At 41.6% G+C, this 25,860-nt stretch overlaps 1 protein-coding gene across 5 annotated transcripts in view; it reads left to right on the top strand.

Annotated features, from left to right (window-relative positions):
- Positions 1–25,860, top strand: part of IGSF5 (immunoglobulin superfamily member 5) — a 53,690-nt gene that overhangs the window by 14,127 nt on the left and 13,703 nt on the right. Inside the window, exons 4-7 of one of the 5 annotated variants that reach the window (XM_043874465.1) lie at positions 5,284–5,583; positions 20,502–20,639; positions 23,980–24,004; positions 25,622–25,746. In XM_043874465.1, the coding sequence (XP_043730400.1) occupies positions 5,284–5,583; positions 20,502–20,639; positions 23,980–24,004; positions 25,622–25,746 (588 nt within the window). The remainder of the gene's footprint in view (positions 1–5,283; positions 5,584–20,501; positions 20,640–23,979; positions 24,005–25,621; positions 25,747–25,860) is intronic. The other 4 variants (XM_043874467.1, XM_043874468.1, XM_043874469.1 and 1 more) reach the window with 4 other exon arrangements.

The raw sequence follows: 25,860 nt of genomic DNA, 5'->3' as shown, positions 1-25,860 counted from the left end.
TAATTACAGGGAAGTTGTGGCATCAAAGGTAATTTTGAGGTGCTGAAGATTATGCTACATAGTGAACAAAATAAAAGGATACTTTACAAGGATTCAGAATATCTTTATCAAAGTTTACTCATTTTGCATTCCTTGAAAATGTAATTATGTAATATTTATAGATATATTGGAGCTTTTCGAGTTCCTGATTTCTATGGCAGCATCTCTTTTAACAGAGTACATTGTGGCTTTGAAACATTTTCTTGTGTGTATTTATTTGTTAGTTTAGGAGAAATTTCCAATGATCTGGTCTATATTTGCACTGCTAACAAATCAAATTTGATAATGTTTGGTGGAGATATAGGTCTGCCTATTTCAACTTGCTTATTTTTAAATTTAGCCAAATTGTTTTATCTTTATTTTTATGTGTCTTTGATTTTGTGTGGTTTAATTAAGGGTACAATGATATTCTCTAAAGAAGTGATTGTGTGAGGCTATCTGGATTATTGGCTTAGTTTGCACGATGAAATTGTTATTCTAATAATTTGTGGTATGAAAGAAAGAGTATAGGACAAGGAATCAAAGATACGAGTTCTGGTTTTGCTTCCATCCCACCTTGGCGACCCCTGAAATGGCTCGATTTCTTTATCTTTAAAGTGGGGATAAAGCTCCCCCGCTCACATCACAGGTTTACTATGAGGATCAGATGAAAAACTGACTGAGGGTGGTTTGAAGACTCTCATGCTCTGTCTGTTTCAATTTACTGCATATGAAGCTGGGGGCCAGAGAGGCCTGGGGGTTAACAGCAGAGGTGTGGGAGCCTGGCTACCAGGTCAAATTCCAGCTTTATCGCTAACTGTGTGACCTTGAACATATTACTTAGTGACCTTGTGCCGTAGTTTCCTCATCACAGGGCAGCTGTGAGATCAGAAGAGTAGGTCTATATAAAAGCCTTTAGGACAGCACCTGATTCATAACAATCTCCATGTAGTCGTTTGCTATTATGTATTGTGTTCCCAATAGGAGCACGCCGTTGCATTAGGCATTTAAGGAAGACTCAAAGGCAAGTGCAATAAGCCACAATCCTGTCCTCAAGAAGAGTGGATAGGGTCTTCCCTGGTGGTCCAGTGGTTAAGAATCCACCTTGTGAAGGAGAGGACTGGGGTTCAATCCCTGGTTAAGGAACTAAAATCCCATATGCCATGGAGCAACTAAGCCTGCCTGCAACAACTACAGAATCTGTGTGCCGCGTGAAAGATCCTGAGGCTGCAACAAAGATCCAGCAACAAAGATCCTGTGTGCAGCAACTAAGACCCAACACGGCCAAACAAATATTTTTAAAAAAGAGTTGATGCTGAAGCTGAAGCCCCAATATTTTGGCCACCTGATACGAAGAGCCGACTCATTAGAAAAGACCCTGATGGTGGGAAAGATTGAAGGCAGGAGGAGAAGGGGGTTGGCAGAGGATGAGACGGTTGGATGGCATCACTGACTCAATGGACATGAGTTTGAGCAAGCTCCAGGAGATGGTGAAGGACAGGGAAGCCTGGCGTTCTGCAGTCCATGGGGTCACAAAGAGTCAGACACGACAGAGTGACTGAACAATAACAATAACAACGACAAAGTGGATAATGCAAGGGCATAAACAGCAGTGGTGCAATGTAGATGCTGGCCAGTGCAATGAGAGGGAGGCAAGGTCAGCTTCTAATTGTGAAGGGAGATGAGGGACTCATGAAGTATTCTAGGTTGGCTCCAGGGAGCAGGTGCCATATGAGATGTGCTTTGAAGGTCTGTAGAAAGCAAGCAAAATGGAGAAATACCTCTGGATCAAGGAAACAGGGTCAAAGGCATGACTTAACTGTTGCTATGCTTATGGCATATCAGATTCTTAAGTCCATGTGGTTTTATAGCATCTTGCCTGAAGCTATGCATCTATAAAGTTGCCTGAATACTGCAAACAAGCATTTTTTAAAAATGTTGATAGTTACTGTAGCCTTTGGTTTTTAACACAGATGGAAGAACAAGCATCTAGAGAAGTTACAGTCTTCCCTAAGGTCGCGTGGAAGGAACCCACGGATTGAAACAGAACTCCATCCATTTACCCTGGTTGTATTGGTCTGAATGGCACTTCATTCAGGTCACTTCAGAAGACTGTTTTTTTTCCCTTCCCGTGTATCCACAAGAAAAATAAAGAGAGCTCACATAACTGCATGTTGAGTCATCCAAAATCTATGTGGATGTTCTACCTATCACCTTGTGAGAAGTGTTTTTCACACTACTGGATGACCTTTGCGAAAGCCAGTGAGTGGGAAGAAGAGGATCACATCTACGTACCGAAAAAGAAAATGCTTCAGATTGAGTTTGTCTATTTACTGCCCAATCCACCAATTAATCACACACTGAAATCTAGACCTCAGGTGTTTTGAGGGCCACTAAGACTGGAGTACAAGATCACTAAAGCAGTAGTATTTCTCCCCAGTTCCTGTCTTCTTAAACATCTCCATCATGAAACAATGAATGAAATGAAAAGAATAAGCACAAACCCCTGCAGCCTGCAGAGGGACAAATCCATTCCTCTCTCATTATATTTACTGTAATCCTTGAGACAGCTAACGTGCTTCACTTAGTCTAAGACACTATTCAAGAGAGAAATAATGGGAAATCTAACATTTCAGAGTAAGAAGGGCTTTCAGAGCTGATTCCGTTCAGTCTAGTCTGGAAACTCCCCAGGGTCTTCCCAGGATCTTTCAGAGTGGTTTATGAGAATACATGTTTCCATAGTCATATTAAGATGTTATTGCCTTTCTCACGCATCGTCATGAGTGTACAGGGAGCTTCCCACTGTACACTGGGAAGGTCTGCATAATTTAGTGTACTGGTATTTTCCAAGTGACTGATGTATGATACAAAATCATGCAAGGATAAAAGATCCATTCAAAGTGCCAGCTAGAGCAATGAATTCTAATGTAACAGAATGAAAGTTTATTTGTGTGGTTCCAGTTTACAGTGTGTGTGAAAGTCACTCAGTTGTGTACGACTTTTTGCAACCCCATGGACTGTAGCCAGCCAGGTTCCTCTGTCCATGGAATTCTCCAGGTCAGAATGCTAGAGTGGGTAGCCATTCCCTTCTCCAGGGGATCTTCCCAACCCAGGGATTGAACCCAGCTCTCCTGCATTGCAGGCAGATTCTTTAATGTCTGAGCCACCAGGGAAGCCCTCCACAATGTAACCAAACTTTAAGAAAACACTACTTGTCAAGTGTTGGTGTAGTTTTAAAGAATAACCATGATGATCTGAAAAGCCTCCTTACCACTCTAAACATATATCTGTGTGAAGTTAGATTTTCATATTTTCTTTATGTACTCCAAAGAAAACAATATATGGCAACAGATTGAAGGCAGCCACATGATGTTAAAGAGATTTGCATAAATAGAAAACAAAGTCATTTTTCTCACTAATTTATTTTGGGTTAAAAATATATTTTTCATAAAAATATGTTAATCTGTATTAACCAGCAAAAGTGTTAGTTGCTCAGTTGTGTCCAACTCTTTGTGATCCCTTGGACTGTAGTCCACTAGGCTCCTCTGTCCATGGAATTCTCCAGGCAAGAATACTAGAGTGGTTAGCCGTTCCCTTCTCCAGGGGATCTTCCTGACCCAGTGATCAAGCCCAGGGCCTTCTGCATTGCAGGTAGATTCTTTATCTTCTGAGCCATCTGGAAAGTAATGGGTTACTAATGTTATTTTAAAATATGTGTTTGAAAATAAGCAAATATTTAATTCTAATTTCAAATATGGGAAATATAGATAGACCCCACCTAGACCAAAGGTTTTTGGCATCCTCAGTGGTTTTTAAAAGTATGAAAGGTATTAAAACCAAAATGTTTGGGAACCACTGATCTAAGTTAAAGCTCACCAGGTAGTAAAAAGAGAGCCTGAGAATTTCAGTGATCTGCCCAAGGTGATGACAATTTTGTGGGAAAGCCAGGATCCAGAACAGATTCTTTGATTCTTAGTCCAGTGTTTTTTCCATGATAAAATGTGAGAGGGAGTTTTAGGAAATTTTGATTTGAATGTTTCAATGTCTATGTAATTCACTATGGCTGTGTCTTTTCTGGGGCCATTCGTCAGGTTATTTTAGTAATAGTAGCACATACAAGTGCTATTTTCAGATGGTTTATTTACAGTGCGAGCCCTGGCATATGCAAGGGAGTCTTTACTAAAAACTTTAAAATAATTGATCTAATATATTCTGATACAGGATTTAAGGTAGTTATTTCTATAATTAGATTAGATTTGTATCTAATTTGTACCTAGAAAAATATTTTAAGGCAATATCATAGGAAATAATATTTTAAAATCTGTTTTCCCAAAATAAAGAAAAATGAATCTAATTGATCAAAGAAAGGCTAGGAGAGACTTGCTTCCATCATGAAACTCTGAGATGTGTTCTCTCTACAATGAAAAGAATGTAAAGGTTCTTTTCCTTTTTGCATTGGTTCTTAGGGCAGCCCAGGACAAGTTTGCAACTCCGGTGCAGTGATCCTGTAGCCCTCAGTGGTGGGTGCATTCATCCCATCTTTCCCATGTAATTTATATTTCCCTGGATCCTGATTTTTTTTTTTAAAGAAAATGCTTATTGTTTATTACCTGTGAAATTTGATAAGGATATTTTCAAAAGGTAATAACAGTCAATCAGAGAAGATTGCTTTAAGACAATTAAAAAAACCCTTAAGTGAAAAAATGAAAAAAACATGGAAAGATGAGAACTACAGATTTGTTATAATTAACAACAAAATAAATGATCAGTGAAGATGAAAGACAAACCCCTAAAATTTTCCAAGAATTTGGTGAAAGAATACAATTAAACAGAGATATAAATAGATAACCACTTGAAGAATGAATCACAGGGTTTCTATATGCATTTAACAGAGATTCTAGATAAATGGAATAGAACAGAAAGAGGAAATGCAATCAAAACTAATAGAAGAAAATTATGTGTTGAAAGAGACACAAGTGTTTGAATTAAGTATGCTTCCCAAGTCCCTGGATCCTGATTTTTCATTTATTCATTTTCTCTGGAATCTATATTTTCTGGTGAGCCACCTCCCCTTCTTCTGTGAACGTGACAGGTGTAAACTAAATACACAGATCAAACCTGACTTATGGTTTCCGGATACTGACACAGTCAGTTTGGGCTGGGGAAGACAGTGCTCATGCAACGTGATCTGAAGGACAATTTTTGGAAAAATCTGGCCCTGAGAGGCATGATCATTCCCTCGAACATTTCTCTTTTCTCCTTTAGTCATGGGGCGGTTGCTCATTCCTGGAGGCAGCCTTGTAGTCATTGAGGATAATCCTTGTAACATAACTTGCCGTGCACTGAACTGGACCCCGCTCCCAGATCTTTCCTGGGAGATAGGGGTTCCCGTGAGCCATTCGAGCTATTATTCCATCCTGGAGCCTGAGGACCTTCAAAGTGTAGAGAGCGTCCTTGCTCTGACGCCGCAGGGGAACGGCACTGTGACTTGTGTGGCTGAGATGAAGGGGCTGGACGTCCGTGAGTCTGTAACTGTCCGTCTCACTGTGGTTCAGCCTCCCTTGGGTAAGTGAAGACTTTTTGCTTCATACAAAGTGAATTATTATTGCATGCTTTACATTTTATATGCTGTGCTTCTTAATCAACGATGCCCAGGAAAATCGTATGGTGACCTTGATCTCAGGAAGGGATGGTGATGGAGACAAAGGACTTGTGTCAGCTTCTTGACCCTGTAATTTCACGTTTAAATTCCCTCTTCAAGTGTTTCTCTCTTTTCTACTTACATATGGAAATCACTGAGAACCTTGACAGCTACTTATAGAACAGCATTAAGTTTTCAGATATAAATTCTTGAATTCAGTGCTTTTCTCTACCTCTCACCCATTGTTCCTGTCTGATCCCATCCCCTGTGCCAACAGCAAAGGAATTCTTCTGATTTTTGAGGAGGGTGTGCATATTCTCAGGGATTCCTCCAATCTTAGTGGAATTAGGAGGGATCATTTTTTCACACAGCAAAGCCACAGTATGTCTGAAAGTACCAGGTCTATGCATTGTTAAAAAATGTACGAAATGACAGAAGTTTAAAATTTAGATCCAAAGAGAATCTGCTGTAGGGTCCTTGTTGTTCAGTCACTAAGTCATGTCAGACTCTTTGCAACCCCGTGACCCCATGGACGGCAGCACGCCAGGCTTCCCCGTCCTTCACTATCTCCTGGAGTTTGCTCAAGTACATGTCCATTGTGTTGATGATGCCATCATCAATAGGGCCCTTGGCAAATGCCAGACTCTGGCCACACATCTTCATGGGGCCCCTCTGAGCCTGCTTGAGCTCAGAAAGCACGGAGGTGGGGGCTGGAGGTTTGCTTTCACACCTACTTTCTAGAAAAGTGAAAGGAAATGAGGCCCAGAGAAGGACTGCACTCTGTTCCAGATCGTATGCTGATGGTGCCGAGGGATCCCGAAGCCAGGATGAGTTCTCCCATGATCCATAACTCTTCCCGCTATGAAAACATCTTCACTTAAGATCTTCCAAAGTTTGGAACAAAGTTACAGCCATAGCAAGATTAATAATAACAATAATAAAAATAAAAAACAGCACTACATATCACTTATTAAGACTATTTTTTTCCAGATCAGTGTTTCACTTTATTATTTTTTTTTAATTTTTATCAGTGTATACTGATTTAAAATGTTGTGTTAGTTTCTGCTGTACAGTTAAGTGAATCAGCTATATGTACACATACAAAACAATGTACCTCCTCTTTAAATACACTCGTTCAGTTCAGTTCAGTTCAGTCGCTCAGTCGTGTCCGACACTCATTTAAGTGGTTCTCAAATACTAACCAGATTAACCTGCGCAGCTTTCTCATGAGTGGATGCTGTTATATTCCTGTTGTAAAGCTGAGACGAGAGGGGAGCATTGTTTGGAACGTGTCCGTATTTATAGTAGATGGCAGAGATGGCCTTGCCAGTGTGTGTCGAATCTGCTTACCTGTCCTCTCTGCTCTCCAGTCCCCTCTGCCCTCCCCCTGTGAGCAGCCCTGGAAGGTGTGTGAGTGTCCTGGGTCTGTGTAACCTCAGACTGGGTACTTAAACAACAGGCATGGTTTCTCTCAAAGCTCTGGAGGCTGGGCGTCTGAGATCAAGGTGTGGACAGGGTTGGCTTCTTCTGAGGACCAGTCTGTTCCAGACCTCTTCCCCAGCTGTTACTGAATCCAAGCTCACTCTGCTCACCGCACAACAGCCAAATAAATCCAAGAGATGTGATATTGAGGCAAGGAATATGACTTTATTCAGAAAATCAGTTGACTGAGAAGGTGGCAGACTAATGTCTCAAAATAACCATCTTACTGGGGTCTGGATGCCAGGTTCTTTTCTAGAACAGAGATGGGGGGAGGTGAGAAAACAAAGTAAAGAGGCCATTAATATTGCAAATATCTCCTAGAATGGCAATCCTCAGGCAGGGATGTGTTTATTTCTTTCATCCTGCCACCCACAGGTGGACAGGGGCCTGAACAAGGGCATTTTGGTTTAATAGTCAGGTAGAGGGGCAGGGGTTTCTGAGGCACGCCACTTTGTATGGGCAGTGTCGTTTCAGTGAACAAAAGCAGCAGGAAGCAAAGGTTAAAGAAACAGATCCAAGTGGAGCTGCAATTGGCTCTTCCCTGTAACACAGCCTCTGGTGGTTTGCTGGCCATCTGTGGTGTCCTTTGGCTTATGGACACTGCATCACACTGATCTCTGCCTTCGTCTTCACATGATGTTCTCCCTGTGTGTGTGGCTGGGTCCAAACTCCACTCCTTTCCTTTTTTTAAAAAAAATAAAGACACCAGTCATATCGGATCAGGGGCCACTCTATCCAGTATGACCTCATCTTAACTAGAATCCATCTTCAACAACACTGTTTCCAAACAAGGTCACATTCTGAGGTTCTAGAAGATAGGACTTTAACAAATGAATTTTGCATGTGTGCATGCTAAGTCACTTCAGTCCTTTTCAACTCTTTGCAACCCTTTGAACTGTAGCTCTCTTCTCTGTCCATGGGATTCTCCGGGTGAAAATACTGTAGTGGGTTGCCATGCCCTCCTCCAGGGGATCTTCCTGACCCAGGGACTGAAACCAGGTGTCTTGTGTCTCCTGCATTGGCAGGGGGGTCCTATACCCCTAGTGCCACCTGGGAAGCTTGGGGAGAGACAATTCACTGCACAATAGATGATGTCTCTGTGAACCTGTAAAAAGCCATGTAGAGCCTAAGCGGTGTTTAGATCTTGCTATCCTGAACTTTACACTGCAGGGAATAATCCCCAATGTAGTACCAGCACAAGCCCATGCTCTTGATGTTTGGCCCTTGTCTCCAACTCAGACATCCCCAGAGACCAGGCAGACAACAAAAATGAAAGCATGGGTGAATACACGCATCAGGTAAGAGGCAGATTGTAGGGGCTTGTTAGGAATCAGAGAGCATGCCCCGTCCACACAGAGCAGGTGGACCAGCTCCAACTGGTGGTTGCCAACAGAAATGGGAGCTCGGGACTGCCAGAGCTTTGACCTGCTTCTGTGAATATCTGTCTTTTTGATGGTAAAGATTACAGAAATCTGTGTTTTTTGGTTTTAAGTCAGGGTTAACTTATTTCAGCTTATGAGATTCCAAAGAATTTAGCTTATTTCCTACTAAGACTGTATATGAAAAGGAAGCTAGAATTCAAACCTAACTTGCTTTTCTTACTAGTTTGGACAATTAAAAACCTTTAGAAAATTTGCAAGAATAGTACAAGGAGTACCAATGTATCTTCACTTAGACACAACAGATGTGAACAGCTTCTCACATTTGCTTCTCTCTCTCAGTTTTTCTTTCCCTCCCTCCCTCCTTGTCTTCCCCCTCCCTGTCTTCCGTCCATCCTTCCCTTGCTCTTTTTACAATTTTTTTTTCACTCTCTTTCCTTCCTTCCTTCCCATTTAAGATTTGCTTGGAGTTTTATGACACTTTACCCCTAAATACCCCAGCATATGTATCCTAAGAACAAGGCCATTCTAATTAACCCCAATGTTCTTGGAAGTCAGGAGCTTTAACACTGATACAATACTATTACACAATATTCGGTTCATATTCAAATCTCTCCCATCATCCTTTCTAGATGTTTCTCCCCCCAAACCAGTATCCAGCTAAAGACCATGTGTTACCTTTCATTGTCATATCTTCTTTGGTCTCCTTTAATATCCAGTGGTCCCCCCACCTTTTTTGTCTTTTCTGATAAACATCTTTGAAGGATCCAGACCTTTATTGCAAGAAGCCCTTCAATATGGATTTGTCTGAGTTTTCCCAACACACTTGATGAAGGTCAAATATTTTTGCCAAGATATGAGTACTGTCATTTGGTCATGTGATGCCAGTTTTCTTGATGACTGGTAATACGTTTGATCATCTGATTGAAGCAATGTCTCCCAGATTTCTCTATTGTAAAGGTACATTTTAGCTTTTATAATTAATATATAATCTACAAATACTGTGTGAATATCTGTTTCTTGACAGTCTTTCACCTAATAATATTTGCATTCATGGATAAGTCACTGCCCAAATTGCTTATTTCTTTGGTGGTTGTAAAAGAATGATTTTCTGGTTCCACAATTTTTCTATATTTTTTAGTTGTCATTTTTCTGTAACAGGTTTCCCAGGTGACACAGTGATGAAGAATCTGCCTGCCAGTGCAGGAGACATAAGAGACATGGGTCCCATCCCTGGGTTGGGAAGATCCCCTGTGGTAGGAAACGGTAACCCACTCCAGTATTCTTGCCTGGATAATCCCATGGACAGGGAGCCTAGCAGGCTACCATCCAGGGAGTCATAAAGAGTTGGACATGACTGAACAAATGAGCACACACATTCTTCTGCAAAGAAGAGACATTGCTGTCTCTTTCTTCCTTTTCTTTCTTCTTCTTCTTTTTTTTTTTTTTTACAGTTTGGTATGACTCATTTTTATCCAATACATTGTAATTTACTCCCATCCCTATCAGTTCTGATATTCCAATTTTGGCCAGGGGGAACCCATTTCAGCTGGCTCTGGTGTCCTTCTGATGTGTCCCTCTTAGTTTCTGAGCACTTGGCTCATTAAGATGTTCCAAATTTTCTTTGCATTTCCCCTGTTCCGGCCTAGAATTGCCCATCTCTCCAAGGAGCCAACCCAGCTTGCTTTCAGGCAATTTAAAGGTGACAAAGTATGGTCCAGGGTTTGAAAGGGAAGATTGAAAAAAAAAAAGTTCTATTAGCACCAAATGGAACGAAACTGTTCAAACCACACACTTTATTAAGGCAATAAAGCAACAAAGAGCTCTGGTATGACTGATGATGCCTTGTAGAAATGGATCTGGAGATGAGCTTGTCTGCAAAGTTTGTCTTTTGTAGGGAAAGGGCAAGGGGCATTCAATTTCCCTTGATGGGCTTTAATTTGGCTGAATTCTTCTTAGCCCGGGACCAGTGAAGTGAGCAGGCTTAATTATGGCATCTGGAGTTCCAACAGCTTCACAGAGGAGAGCGTGATGGGTATGTTGCAATGAGTCCCATTTTATTGGACTCATTTGGAGAACTGAATTTGTTTCTAAATTATTCATCAAGATCGAGAGCAGCTGGTGGCTGGTGCTGTGTTGTGTGTTTTATGCAAGTTTTAGTAGCTGAAGACCTCGTTACCACCTGGGCTAGGGGAGCTGGCTTCTGGGAGCCAAGCCACGTTTCGGAGAATGCACGAGGCTGTGCTTGATCAGATAAAAACATCAGTCCTGTCACCCATTTCCTAAAAGTGCAAGGAGTTTGTGTTCATTTGGGGGGTAATCCTTTTGAGCCCTTGAGGAAAGTGACATTGACAGCTTAGGAAGCTTGATGAGTTCAAGCCAAAAGGTTGCGTGAAGTGCTTATTGATTCTATAAAGAAAAGCATATTGAAAGGCGCATGCTGGTGTCTTTTTAAATTGATTTTCTTGATTATAGAGGTAACACAGACTTTAAGATTGCAAACGTACAGACAGTGAGAAGGTGAAAGCCCCCTTCACTCCTGCCTTGAGCCAAGCTCCCTCAACCCTCTGTCTGACCGCCTGGGTCATTTTCTCCACAAAGTTACAAGTGTGCAGGCTGTGGGCAGTGCAAGTGAAGCCATCGTTTTAGGACACATGATTGCCTTGTAGACTGTGGTGATTCCTGGTGAGATCTGAGTTCTGTGGGACATGGTCCTTTTGAGAGCAGACAAGAGTGGTGGGTGTGACCATCCTTGTCGGAATTTGGGCACTAGTTCTGTGACATTGGGCAAGTCCTTGGCCTTCGTGGCATAGTTTTCTTGTGGGTCAAATGAGGGGCAGGGGAGAGAATAGGACACACATTTTCCCTCCTTGGCTGCTTGTTAAGGGAGCTTTAACACGTATGCTGATTCTCAGGCCCCACCCCAGATTTCTGTCTCAGTCTGTATAGAGTCTGGAAGTCAGCATTTATTATTATTTTTTTTTAAAAAAAGCTCCCAAATTACTGAGCAAGCAGGATTAGGAACTACTGAAATGGAACCTTTCTAAGGCCCCACCTCCCAGCCCAGCCTCATCAGATGCTACTCTTCACAGACTTGATGCCAGACAGCATGGACTCAATTCCCAGCTTGCCTTCTTACTCACTGTGTGACATTAGGCAGGTGACTTAACCTCTCTGAGCCTCAGTTTTCTCATCTGTGAAACAGATAATAATAATAATCCCTACCATCTAGGGTGGTTGTTGGTGTGAGAAGTGGGTTAAAACATCCAGTGCCTACACCAGAGCCTATAGGACAGGAGAGTGAGCCACAGTTCTCACTTATTTTGTGGATTCAGTGATCTCCCATGTACTTTCTGGTCCACATAGGAGCATATTTTGCACATTCTGGTAGTGACATTTTGCAGTCATCCTGCTGGCTTTGAGAAAGTCTATGTGCCCTTTTAAAACTCTGAGCACTTCTGTGAGAGCACCTGGGATCTATTTTCCTTTTCTTCACAGATGGAAAAAGGACAATCTCGGAGCTGAGATAAAAGTCACACTGTAAATTCAGTCTTGCAGTCCTCGTGTGCAGGCAGTTATGGGAGGGAGGAAGGCAGGTGGTGTTGAACTTGGAGATAACCTTACTTAGTCACTGTTTGTGGGTAACAGGTATAGTACACCCAGGGATTGAACCTGGGTCTCCTCTACTGCAGGCAGATTCTTTATCATCTGAGCCACCAGAGAAGCCCATAGTATATTCATCCTCATCTGCAAATCTGCTTTCCATCTTCAATCATTGTGCCCACACCCTTTGCTAAGACAAATCAGGGACTGGTGTCCACTGAGAGTCCCTGATTCCTACAGGACATGGGCCGAAACTTTCCAGGCAGGGATTTTCCAGATTAGAGACCCAACGTGGTGGGATAAAGAGTCAGAGACTCTGGGGCTTCCCTGCTCTGAGCGCCCTTGGCTTACCTTTAATGGAGCTTTATCCTGAGTGTCTTATTTGCACGATGAAGGGGTTGGGTAATGGGTGAGATCATCCCAAGATTCTGTTTTCTGTCTACTGTGATGATTTTCATTTTATTAATATAGGACTATTGTTTCTCTTTCTTTCAATCCACTGTAAATGTGCTCATTTAAAAATTGTTGTTGTTTAGTTGCTCAGCAATGTCTGACTCTTTTGAGACCCCAGTGGACTGTAGCTGGCCAGGCTCCTCTGTCCATCCAGTTTTCCAGGCAAAAATACTGGAGTGGGTTGCCATTTCCTTCTCCAGGGGTCTTCCTGACCCAGGGATTGAACCATCATCTCTAGCATTGGCAGGTGGATTCTTTACCACTGAGTCACCACAGAAGCCTTCCTCAATTAAAAATTAGCCTCATGCTAAACATAGATACCTGTGATATATATGCATGTGTGTACATATATATATATATATATACTATGAAATCAATTAAAAGTTATTATTAAAGTAAGGAAGGAAAGCTATGATTAACCTAGATAGCATATTAAAAAGCAGAGACATTACTTTGCCAATAAACGTCTGTCTAGTCAAGGCTATGGTTTTTCCAGTGGTCACGTATGGATGTGAGAGTTGGACTATAAAGAAAGCTGAGCACCGAAGAACTGATGCTTTTAAACTGTGGTGTTGGAGAAGACTTTGGAGAGTCCCTTGGACTGCAAGGAGATCCAACCAGTCCATCCTAAAGGAAATCAGTCCTGAATATTCATTGGAAGGATTGATGCTGAAGCTGAAGCTCCAATACTTTGACCACCTGATGTGAAGAACTGAGTCACTAGAAAAGATCCTGATGCTGGGAAAGATTGAAGGTGGGAGAAGAAGGGGCCAACAGAGGATGAGATGGTTGGATGGCATCATGACTCGATAGACATGACTTTGAGGAAGCTCCGGGAGTTGGTGATGGACAGGGAGGCCTGGCGTGCTGCAGTCCATGGGGTCACATAGAGTCGGACATGACTGAGCGACTGAACTGAACTGAAGGAAGTTTCCTCTGTATGGCTCCAATCCTAAATTACATCTGTTTACAACGCACACCCCACACTTTTCTTGGGGTTCCCCTGGAGCAGAGAGAGGGCATAAGTTTTTCTTAGGTGGGAAACTGTGGGAGATTTGACCCCCAGGGTAGCAAGGTCACAGCCAATAAGAAGCAAAAATCCGAGCTGTGTGGTTCCTGATGTAAGTTGCCATGTTGGTGAGAGCCTGGGGCTTTTAGGTGAGTGCAGGCAGCCCTCTTTTGAACTTGGTGGTTGAATTAAGGGACACGAGAGGCAGGCAGGTGCACCCTGCCTCTCTCTTTTTGATTCCATCTCCCATGCCAGCGAGGTGGCCTCCCTTCCTTCAAATAGACCCTCCCTAGAGTTATCTTTCTGTGCAAGATTGGGGGGAAGATTGTCATGCTAAGAAACAGCTGACCCAAGTTGGCATGCTGAGAGTTTTTTCCAGCAGCAAAAGAAACGTCCCTGATAGAGCATTTGAGTAAGTCAACAGTGTGTTGACTTTTTCCAGTAAGAATTTCAAGCTTTTCTCTTGAATCTTAAACCAGACCCACCTCTGCTGGCTCCCTTCTTATAAAAGCTCCTATTCTTTTCAAACTTCAGTTTGTAAAAAGAGTTCATCAGACCGAATTTATGATGAACACTGCAATCTGGAACATGTGTGCTGGACCTCACAGCGTTTGGCACTTTGCCCGTGCCTCTTGAGTTTCTGAACAGCCTGGTGGGGTGAGAATTGTTACTAACATATAAGCCCAAGGCTCAAGGGAGCGTGGTGGTCGTGAAATTTGATTGGTTCTATTGACACGGAGCCTGAAGCACTCCAGGTCACAAGGCTTCCCAAGAGTGGACGGAGTGTGAATATCCTAAAGCAGTTCTGGGTTTAATAATTTTGTCATCATATCAGTGGGAGGGAGAATATAGGGCTTCCCTGGAATGTGGCCGTTTGCTTGGGCAGTGTTTACATCTTGACTGCACTCAGGGATTCTCAAAGCGTGGATCACCAACCACCTGCCTCAGAATCACCTGGGGTACCATTTCAGACCCTGACTCGGCAGCGAGGGAGCTGGCTCTGAATCCATGAGCACAGCAAGCAATTCAGGTGATGATTGGGAGTCTGCTTTCTGTGGAGCAAGGGGACGAGTCATGTTACTCTCTGGATGTGACTGATGTTAAGAGACTGGCTTGTTTTTTGACCATATACTGTATTTTATCTCATTTTTATTGTTTTAAATTGAAGAGTAGATGATTTACAATGTTGTGTTAGTTTCAGGTGTACAACACAGTGATCCAGGTATATATTCTTTTCCCGATTATCTTCCCTAAATCTAAATTATTATAAAATATTGAGTATAGCTTCCTGTACTATACCGTAGGTCCTTGTTGTTTATCTATTTTATATATAGATATACCCATTTGAATGCAGAGTTCCAAAGAATAGCAAGGAGAGATAAGAAAGCCTTCCTCAGTGGTCAGTGCAAAGAAATAGAGGAAAACAATAGAACGGGAAAGACTAAAGATCTCTTTCAAAAAATTAGAGATCTCAAGGGAACACTTCATGCAAAGATGGGCTCAATAAAGGACAGAAATGGTATGGACCTAACAGAAGCAGAAGATATTAAGAAGAGGTGGCAAGAATACACAGAAGAACTGTACAAAAAAATCTTCACTACCTAGATAATCATGATGATGTGATCACTCACCAAGAACCAGACATCCTGGAATGTGAAGTCAAGTGGGCCTTAGGAAGCATCACTACGAACAAAGCAAGTGGAGGTGATGGAATTCCAGTTGAGCTATTTCAAATCCTGAAAGATGATGCTGTGAAAGTGCTACACTCAATCTGCCAGTAAATTTGGAAAACTCAGCAGTAGCCATAGGACTGGAAAAGATTAGTTTTCATTCCAATCCCAAAGAAAGGCAATGCCAAAGAATGCTCAAACTACTGCACAATTGCACTCATCTCACACGCTAGTAAAGTAATGCTCAAAATTCCCCAAGCCAGGCTTCAGCAATACGTGAACCGTGAACTTCCAGATGTTCAGTCTGGTTTTAGAAAAGGCAGAGGAACCAGAGATCAAATTGATAACATCCATTGGATCATCGACAAAGCAAGAGAGTTCCAGACAAACATCTATTTCTGCTTTATTGACTATGCCAAAGCCTTTGACTGTGTGGATCGCAACAAACCGGAAAATTCTGAAAGAGGTGGGAATACCAGACCACCTGACCTGTCTCTTGAGAAATCTGCATACAGGTCAGGGAACAACAGTTAAAATTGGACATGGAACAACAGACTGGTTCCAAATAGGAAAATGAGTACGTCAAGGCTGTATATTGTCACTGTGTTTATTTAACTTATATGCAGAGTACATCATGAGAAACACTGGACTGGATGAAGCACTAGCTAGAATCAAGATTGCCAGGAGAAATATCAATAACCTTAGATATGGAGATGACACCACCCTTATGGCAGAAAGTGAAGAGGAACTGAAGAGCCTCTTGATGAAAGTGAAAGAGGAGAGTGAAAAAGTTGTCTTAAAGCTCAACATTCAGAAAACTAAGATCATGGCATCTGGTCCCATCACTTCATGGCAAATAGGTGGGGAAATAGTGAAAACAGTGAGAGACTTTATTTGGAGGGCTCCAAAGTCATTGTAGATGGTGACTGCAGCCATGAAATTAAAATATGTTTACTCCTTGGAAGAAAAGTTATGACCAACCTAGACAGCATATTAAAAAGCAGAGACATTGCTTTGCCAACAAAGGTCCGTCTAGTCAAGGCTATGGGTTTTCCAATATTCATGTATGGATGTGAGAGTTGGACTATAAAGAAAGCTGAGCACCGAAGAGTTGATGCTTTTGAATTGTGGTGTTGGAGAAGACTGTTTTGGAGAGTCCCTTGTACTACAAGGAGATCCAATCAGTCCATCCTAAAGGAAATCAGTCCTGAATATTCATTGGAAGGACTGATGTTGAAGCTGAAACTCCAATACTTTGACCACCTGATGCGAAGAGCTGACTCATTAGAAAAGATGCTGATGCTGGGAAAGATTGAAGGCGGGAGGAAAAGGGGATGACAGAGGGTGAGATGGCTGGATGGCATCACCGACTCAGTGGGCATGAGTTTGAGTAAACTCCACGAGTTGGTGATGGACAGGGAAGTGTGGTGTGCTGCAGTCCATGGGGTTGCAAAGAGTCGGACATGACTGAATGACTGAACTGACTGATGTATTAATCCCAAACTCCTAATTTAAAGACTTACTTGTTTTGAAGCTCCATTTATGGGGCTAGGGAGGATGACATGGGGAGTGATAATTCTGTTACCTCCCCCTTCATTTTTTGGGGGGTAAATCTTTTCTTACCTCTATCTGTCCCAGCTTACCTTAGAAGAATAGTGGCTGATGTGGAGATAGATATTAGTTGACTTTTCTAAAGTCCTGTAATCCTTGTCCAAGCATCTCAATATGAGGAGAAAGGTGAGTCCCAATTCTGGCTCAGCTGCAGCTGACAGCCTAGTGTACAGATTTCTCTTCTCCATGTAGAGTCAGAAGGAAACAGTCTGTTCATCTGTCCATCCATCCTTCTATCCATCCATCGATTGATTCGTTGGTTCAACATGCCCAATTTTAATATGCCTGTTGTTTGGGGTATAAGGAGAATAAGACACGGTCCTTGTGGGGACAAGTCTAGTTTAGATAGGAGCAGAAGCGTAGGAAGAATGGACCTTATAGTGACCAATTTCACAGACATTTAAGGTGGCATTGAATACGAGATGTTAAAAAAAGAAAGAAATATAAAAAAGCCATCATAGGTAATGCAGAGAAGCTTTGCACGAAGGACAAAAGGCAAATATTTTTTTATATTATATAGTTCTTCAAAATTCAGAGTTCTCTGAATTTCAGTGCTTGCTTTGAGATAAGTCTATGGGTTATTCTGCAGTGGGATCCTTGCTCATCCTGAAGTCCACACCCAGAGGTCAGCACCCAGAGGTCAACACCAAAGCATTAGTGATCATCTATAACCACTCATGCAACTTATCCTGAGCCTTTAACTTTGAAACTATGATTTCAAGGAAAACTCTAAGTAGGAACATCCAAGAGACATTTTTCAGCTATAATCTCTGGTTCCAAAGTGTGGGGAGGCCATTGATTTACAAGCAAATCCTATTTTCCTTCATAGAAAGTCTGTTGTTTTAATATTTTTCTAATGACTGACATCTAATAAAATAGCACACATTTACACTGAGATGCTACCCAAGAACCCACAGTTGAGTGACAGACTTTCTTGAATAGCAATTCACATTTAAACAGATAAACTTAAACATGTTGTTATAAAATTATTTTTTAAATTTATGTTTAATTAGAGGATAATTGCTTTACAATATTGTGTTGGTTTCTGCCATATATCAACATGAATCAGTCATGGGTATACATATGTCCCCTCCCTTTTGAAACTCCTTCCTATTTCCCAAACTGTCCCACCCCTCTAGGTTGTTACAGAGCAGGGGGTTTGAGCTCCCTGCTTCATACAGCAAACTCCCGTTCACTATCTGTTTTACATATGGTAATTTTTTAAAATTTTGTTTCCAAGCTACTCTTCCAATTTGTCCCACTCTCTCCTTCCCCCACTAAGTCCATAAGTCTGTTCTCTATGTCTGCATCTCCATTGCTGCCCTACAAATAGAGTTATTGGTACCATCTTTCTAGATTCCATATATATATATGTTAGTATATATTTGTTTCTCTCTCTCTGACTTACTTCTGTAATAGACTCTAGGTTCACCCACCTCATGGAGCTGACTCAAATGTGTTCCTTTTCATGGCTGAGTAATATTCCTTTGTATGTATGTACCACAGCTTCTTTAACCGTTCATCTGTTGATGGACATCTAGGTTGTTTTTGTGTCCTAGCTATTGTAAATAGTGCTGCAATGAATACTGGGGGTACATGTGTCTTTTTCAATTATGGTTTTCCCAGGGTATATGCCTAGAAGTGGGATTGCTGGGTCATATGGTAGTTTTATTCTTAGTTTTTAAAGGAATCTCCATACTGTTCTCCATAATGGCTGATAGATTTACATTCCTACCAACAGTGCAAGAGGGTTCCCTTTTTTCCACACCCTCTTCAGCACCTATTATTTGTAGATTTTTTGATGCTGGCCATTTTGACCAATGTGAGGTGATACCTCATTGTAGTTTTGATTTGCATTTCTATAATAATGAGCAACGTTGAACATCTTTTCATGCATTTATTAGCCATCAGGGAAAGATTGAGAAGGTGATGTGATCCCATTGGACTCTCCCTGATGGTGAGGTTCTTTATTTGGGGCAACTGAGCCCTTGAAATGTGCTGGAATGACTGGTGCTGAGTATGTAATTGTATGTAATGTAAATTAGATTAAATTTCAATTTAGACAACCATATGACGTGTCTTGGAAAGTGCCCCCTAGGACATGGCCATGAAAATTAAAATGGCTTTTCTTCTCTCTTTCTCTCCTCAGCTCTCCTTTTTGTTTTGATTGCACTTTCTTTTTATTTGTCTAGAAATTACCAGAATAATTACAAATTTTCTTACTACTTCTGGCTCGCTTAATTAGTACAATGTATTTTGCATAATCATGATATCAGAACCCTACTTAAAGTTGCATACATCAAAACTCTTTCTAAGGAACATGTCTTTGCCATAAACAACTTGGAAATCACATCATCATTGTCATTACTTTCTGGGGGGAAACACCTTTACAATATTATAGTACTGCTGGATACATTAATGTAAATAAGATAACAGCAACTTCAAAAGTTTATCAGTTGTTTCCATTCCTGAAATAAAATGGTGATGAAGCATGACTTGAAACCCTGAATAGGTCAGTTCAGTTCAGTCGCTCAGTTATGTCCGACTCTTTGTGATCCCATGGACTGTGGCATGCCAGGCTTCCCTGTCCATCACCAACTCCCAGAGCTTGCTCAAATTCATGTCCATTGAGTCGGAGATGCCATCCAACCATCTCATCTTCTGTTGTCCCCTTCTCCTCCTGCTTTTTGTCTTTCCCAGCATCAGGGTCTTTTCCAGTGAGTCAGTTCTTCTCATGAGGTGGTATATAGTTTATCACAGGGCATTGAATATATTTCCCTGTATTATGTAGTAAACCTTATTGTCTATTCATTCTATGTGTAATAGTTTGTATCCACTAATCCCAAGCTCCTAATTCATCCCTCTTCCACCCCTTTCCGCTTTGGTAACTGTAAGTTTGTATTTGAAGCTGTCAGTCTGTTTCCATTTTGTAAATATGTTCAGTTGTGTTGTAGTTTAGATTTCACATGTAAGTGATATCATAGGATATTTGTCTCTCTGACTTACTTCACTTAGTATGATCATCTCTAAGTCCACCTATGCTGCTACCAGTGGCATTATTCCGTTCTTTTTTGTGGCTGACTAGTATTCCATTGTGTACCACATCTTCTCTATCCATTCATCTGTTGATAGACATTTAGTTTTCTTCCAGTTTCAGCTATTGTGGCTAGTGCTGCTGCAAACAAAGGGGTGCATGTTTCTTTTCAAATTAGAGTTTTGATCCAGCAATCCTACTCCTGGGCATGTATCTGGTTAGTAAGCATTTCTTGAGTAAGTAAATGGTATCAGAGCATGGAAACCACTGTTCCAGCCTTAAGGAGTGGCCCAGCCCAGCTTATCCACCTCTTAGGAATGTTAGAGGTGTTGACCAGAGAATGTTAGGACTGTGTTATTAGCCAGGTATTTATTGGTAACAATAAATGGATGAGACAGTAATGGAAGATACTGTAGAACACTGAATATTTAATCACACTGAAGGGAACTTAGCCTTTGACATCTGGCTGTAGCAGATCCAATAGTTACAACATAGTCGGAAAATGTAATCTAATTTATAGTGTGGCAGATTCAGTGATTACATACCCTTGACAATGGCAAGCGTCACTAAAATATATTTTTTTCTCCTTTCTACCTTATAGACAGTATTGATAAACCAGGTACCTCATTGCCTACCTGGGCCATAGTTCTACTTGCTGTGTCATTGTCATTGCTTTTGATCCTGGTCATTGTTCTGATTATGATATTATGCTGCTGTGTCTCCAGGACAGAGAAAGAAGGTAATTTACTTTTGTTCACATAGATTTGTGTTTTCTAATTTTTGGTACAAGCATTTGTAGTTCATTAGCTCATCCACTAATCTTTCAAAAGATACATTGGCTTTTTTTGGAAGGAAGCCTGAGCCAACCCCTCAAGAAAGACAGATCTTCACACCCTGAGAAGGTTAAGAGATGGTTGTGTGTTTATTTGCAAGGTGTGTGTGCTCAGTCATGTCCGACTCTTTGAGACCCCATGGACTGCAGCCTGCCAGGCCCCCGTGTCCATGGAATTTTCCAGGCAAGAATACTGGAGTGGGTTGCCATTTCCTACTTCATTATTTGCAAGGATATAAGGCTACTTTGATGTGTCATTCAGATGCTACGCTTTTTTTTTCTTTCTAAAATAATATCTACCTATCTGAGCACATCAAAAGATTATTTTCTATTTTGCAGGATTCTGACTCTCCTTTTCTAGGTGAATATCGATGCAGTGGTAGAAAGAAAAACATGGTCTTCTGTTAATAAAAATAGTACAAATAAAATTAATAAATATATGTACACATCTTCTAAATGAAATCTTTTGAGATACTCTAAGATATGTGAAGGCAGTGGCCTTGCTTGGGGGCAGGCTCAACCGAGGGGTGAGTTAATCAGTGTTGGGGTGGGAGTTAGTTCATGACTTTGGAAACCACAGGCACTTTGTTGTGCGGGCTCAGGGCTACCCAAGTGGTACCTCAAGGTACCACTCAGGACTACCCAAGTGTTGAATGTGTGTCTATCTTTGTCTTTATTTCTCTCCTAAAACCTCCATATACTCCTATTTGAATATTTGAGTTTTTTTTAAAAGTCAGAGGTTTGATGTTTGGCTACATGTCAGTTTGATTGTACTGTTAATTTTGCTAGCACGAGGTGATTTGGTGAGCACTTTCTGCTTGTCTGCCAGGCACCATGTTATCTACCTCTTTCACTTGGAATTGCTCTCTTAGTGAGATATTTCTTATGACATCCATTGTCCTACCTTAACTAGGCCACTTGCCTAGATTTAGCTCCTGCATGGGTTCAGTTTGTCCTTGGAGAATTACTTCTGTGCTATGCCTTTATTCAGACTTTTGTGGTGGCTCAGTCACCTGCCAATGCAGGAGACACGGGCTCGATCCCTGGGTTGGGAAGATCCCCTGGAGAGAGAAATGGCAACCCATTCCAGTATTCTTGCCTGGAGAAGTCAATGGACAGAGGAGCCTGGCGGGCTACAGTCCATGGGGTTGCAAAAGAGTTGGACTTAGCAACTAAACAATGACATACTTTTATTCTCTAGGAAACAGAAATGAAAAGTAGTGAACCCCTGTTGACCCATATTCGATGGAAATTTGTTTTTCCTTGGGAGTTTTCCTGTATGTCACAGATGCATTATTAACCCCACTGAATTTTAATGGAAACTATGGATAACTTAAATTTTAATTCAAAAGAGACTAGGATTGCTTGTTGCCTTCAGATTATTATTTCTGACATTAGCTATTGTGGTATGGTTGAAGAACATTCTGGTTATTTGGACTTCTGCATCTCCTAGGCTTTTGTCTGCTCCACACCAGCCTAATAAGAAGGTCTGGTCCGCATGGGTTGTGTACCCAGAGATCCTCTGATTCTTAGTTTCCTCATTTACAAAATGAGGATAAGTCCTATCCTAGAGATTGGTTGTTGCTGTTGTTGTTGTTGCTAAGTCGTGTCTGACTCTTTGTGACCTCATGGATTGTAGCCCAGACAAAAATACTGGAGTAAGTTGCCATTTCCTCCTCCAGGGGATCTTCCCGACTCAGGGATCGAACTCACATTTCTTGCTTTACAGGTGGATTCTTTACCACTGAACCGCCGTGGAAGCCCAGAGACTGGTTAGGAGAATTAAATAAATTAACATAATAAACATTTACGTGATCTGTCCTAGAGTTTATTGCTTATTTATCTCTGAAAAGCTGATTCACAATGGACAGTACACTTCACTTTGACATAAACATAGAGGGTCCCGCAAAGTCTTGGACTTCCACATGATAATTATTTCCATGCTTAAAACTGTTAAAATTCAAGGATTTTAAAAAGTATTTTCGGGAAACTTCCCTGGTGGTCCAGTGGTTAAGACTCCGTGCTCCCAATGCAGGTGGCACAGGTTCAATCCCTGGTTGGGGAGCTAAGATCTTGCATGCCACATGGTGTGGCCAAAACAATAAGTAAATAAAAACAACAACAACAAAATATTATCTGGTGCTCCGCTTTTTTGGTACCTGAAGAATTCTCAGTGCTCTGCCTGGCTCCTGGGGACTGACTGAGGATGCCTGGGGACCCCACTGCATGGCCTGGAGGCTTTGGGAATCCATGCTTCTAGAGCAGTGGGATCAGGGGTCCCTCTCCTTCAGACCGAACCTGACAGGAACACAACAGCATCCTCTATCACCACGGGGAGACCAATCTCTCCCCTTTAACTCAGATGAGATTGCTTCTGAGGTTCAATTTGAGATGTCAATCAGTAATGTTGTTAGAACTGAAAATAAGTGAGAAATTAGCCAAAAAATAAGGAAAATAAATATTTTTTGGATCTTGATAAAACAAGATGCATAGGGGCACTAGATAGGAAGGTGAAGATGCAAAGCACACTGGTTTTAGCGTCAGATGGCCTGGGTCTATTGTGGGGGCTGTGTTATTCCCCATGTTGAAATGCTAGATTCCTTCCAGCCCAAGAATCCATTGACTAAAAACACTAGCAATTTAACATGAGCTTTTGAGGGGTGGGCAGAACTGTATGAATTGATACTACTGGTACATATTGACTGAAAATGTATTTGAGATTGAAGAACTATAATGCTTAAGCAATGTAATTCCTTATCTGTTAAAAACATAGTTATACTTGTGCAATAGTATCTAGTTTGTTTAAAATGTGATAATGCTAGCACTCACCTCTTGATTAAGGGAAATAACAGCTTGCATAGCCCTGGCATGATGTCTGGACCGGTAAGCACTGAATGACTGGCAGCAGGGACTGGGAACACAGTCCTCATGGTGAACAAAAGGAGTCTCTACAACCTCAGGAATCAGATTCAGTGCTCACTAAGTACACACTGGGCACCTACTGTATTTCAGGGACCCAGGTATCATAAATACTTCTATCTATGATAGTGAACAGTGAATTCTACTTTCCTTAGGTTTGAAGTCATTTGATGGTTCACTGTTGGGGAACTAAATACCTATTGGATCACCCTCAGTAATGTGAGCACTTAAAATCAGGGGGCCTATAAAAATTGATGCGATTTTATTTTCAGATAACTATCCTGATTTTGCTAATGTAATTTTGTTCCTTTTCTTTCTCTTTTTGCAGAATCTAGTTATCAAAGTGAAATAAGGTAAGTCTACGATCACGTCAACTTCCTGAAAATAAAAACAAGTGCTCGGGCCTGGTGCACTGGGAAGACCCAGAGGAATCGGGTGGAGAGGGAGGTGGGAGGGGGGATTGGGATGGGGAATACGTGTAAATCTATGGCTGATTCATATCAATGTATGACAAAACCCACTGAAATGTTGTGAAGTAATTAGCCTCCAACTAAAAAACAAACAAACAAACAAAAAAACACAAATGAAAACCAACCCACACACACAGCTGTGGGATTTTAGGACTATATTACTCAAAATAAGGCACTAAAAGTGGACAACTCTGAAAAACACGTATGCCAATCATCAATTCATAGGGCGATATTAACTGTAGAATAAAATAGGTGGGTTCCTACTGCCTATGTTTGACTTGCTCACTTAGGAAAGTGGAGTAGATTTTTACTTGGTGTCTGGCATTTGCCACTTTTTCCACAAGAGGACACTCTGTACCGTGACTGGTGCCCTCCTACTTTAAGTCATGGCTAGGGATCTGAGGACCATTTTAAGAATCAGGCAGAGGTCCTACTGGAACTTCCAGGGCAGTGGAGACAGCGAGACCAGCTGGGTTGCTTAAGACAATGAAGCTGACTAGACAGACAGGTTAGGAGTGTTCGCTGCTCACCCCCCCAGGGGGAGGGATGGAGACATTCCTGCCCTTCTCACAGCTGTCCAGATATAGCTGCAAGCATTTTTAAGGTAACTACATCAAGGACTTATAATAAACAGTTTAAATGTCTGCAATATTTACATAATTATAAATGCAGTCAAGGGAGGGATTTCTAGACAGCGGTGGTTTTGTTGGGAGTGTTAAAACCACATCTAGTTTTTAGTATCTTATTAGACAATTTTCATATGCATAATGCTGCAATTTAAAATATCTTCTGGCTACATGTGGTGAAGGAAGTTGTATGTAATCATCACTAGCTCATGAATGAACATCCTTTCAGGTAAATATTTGCACATACCCTTGCTTATTTCCCTTGATTGATAATCAATTCTTAGTGGTAAAGCATAAATATTTAACAATCTTTGGATATCTACTGCCAAACTTCCTTCCCCTGGGACGCTGCACCAATTTTTGCTTTATTTCAGAGGCGTACTTTTCCTATGGAGGGCCAGAGAGGAAACCTCTTTGGTTTTGTGGGCCACATGCTTTCTGTCACAGCTACTCAACCCTGTTGCTCTAACAGGAAAACAGCCACAGACAATATGGAAGCTGACAAGTTCCAACAAAACTCTATTTATAGAAAGAGATGGGGGCCCACATTGGGTCTGTGGGTCATAGCTGGCCAACCCTGCTTTATGTAGTCACTGGTGTCTGAGAGTAGAGTATCAGCCACCCGGGGATTGGGGTCCACGGACGTGCCATGATGAAGTTCCATTTCTCTCCCACGAGGGGAGTGTGTGAGCAAGCAGGCTCTACACGGCCATCCTGGTGGGTATGAGAGCCCATCCCGATGCTGGGCACCATCCCGGAGCCAGGGCCTGGACTTCAGCCTTGTGTAAGTTCTTTGTGAATGCACTGGGTGGACAGTGAGACCCCAACATCCATTGCTGATGAACATTGGCTTTTTCAAATGGTCTAATTCTAGGAAATCTGCAACTATGAAGACAAGCAAAGACACTCTTGGGACAAAGTTGGAAAGTGGAAATGAAAACTATGGCTACCATTCAGATGAGCCAAGGACCATACGTGAGTGGCTGGGTTTGGACACCGGTAAGATCTGGAAGGGAGAGTGTCAGAGGAGGACCTGGCCCACCGAACGCCAGATTGGCATCTGCTTAGCTGTTGGCGGTCATTATTTAGGGTGTAATTTTTAGAAGAAGTCAT

Source organism: Cervus elaphus, chromosome 19, assembly GCF_910594005.1.
Source record: "Cervus elaphus chromosome 19, mCerEla1.1, whole genome shotgun sequence".
Lineage (NCBI taxonomy): Eukaryota > Metazoa > Chordata > Mammalia > Artiodactyla > Cervidae > Cervus > Cervus elaphus.
This window is presented reverse-complemented; position numbering and strand designations above follow the sequence as displayed.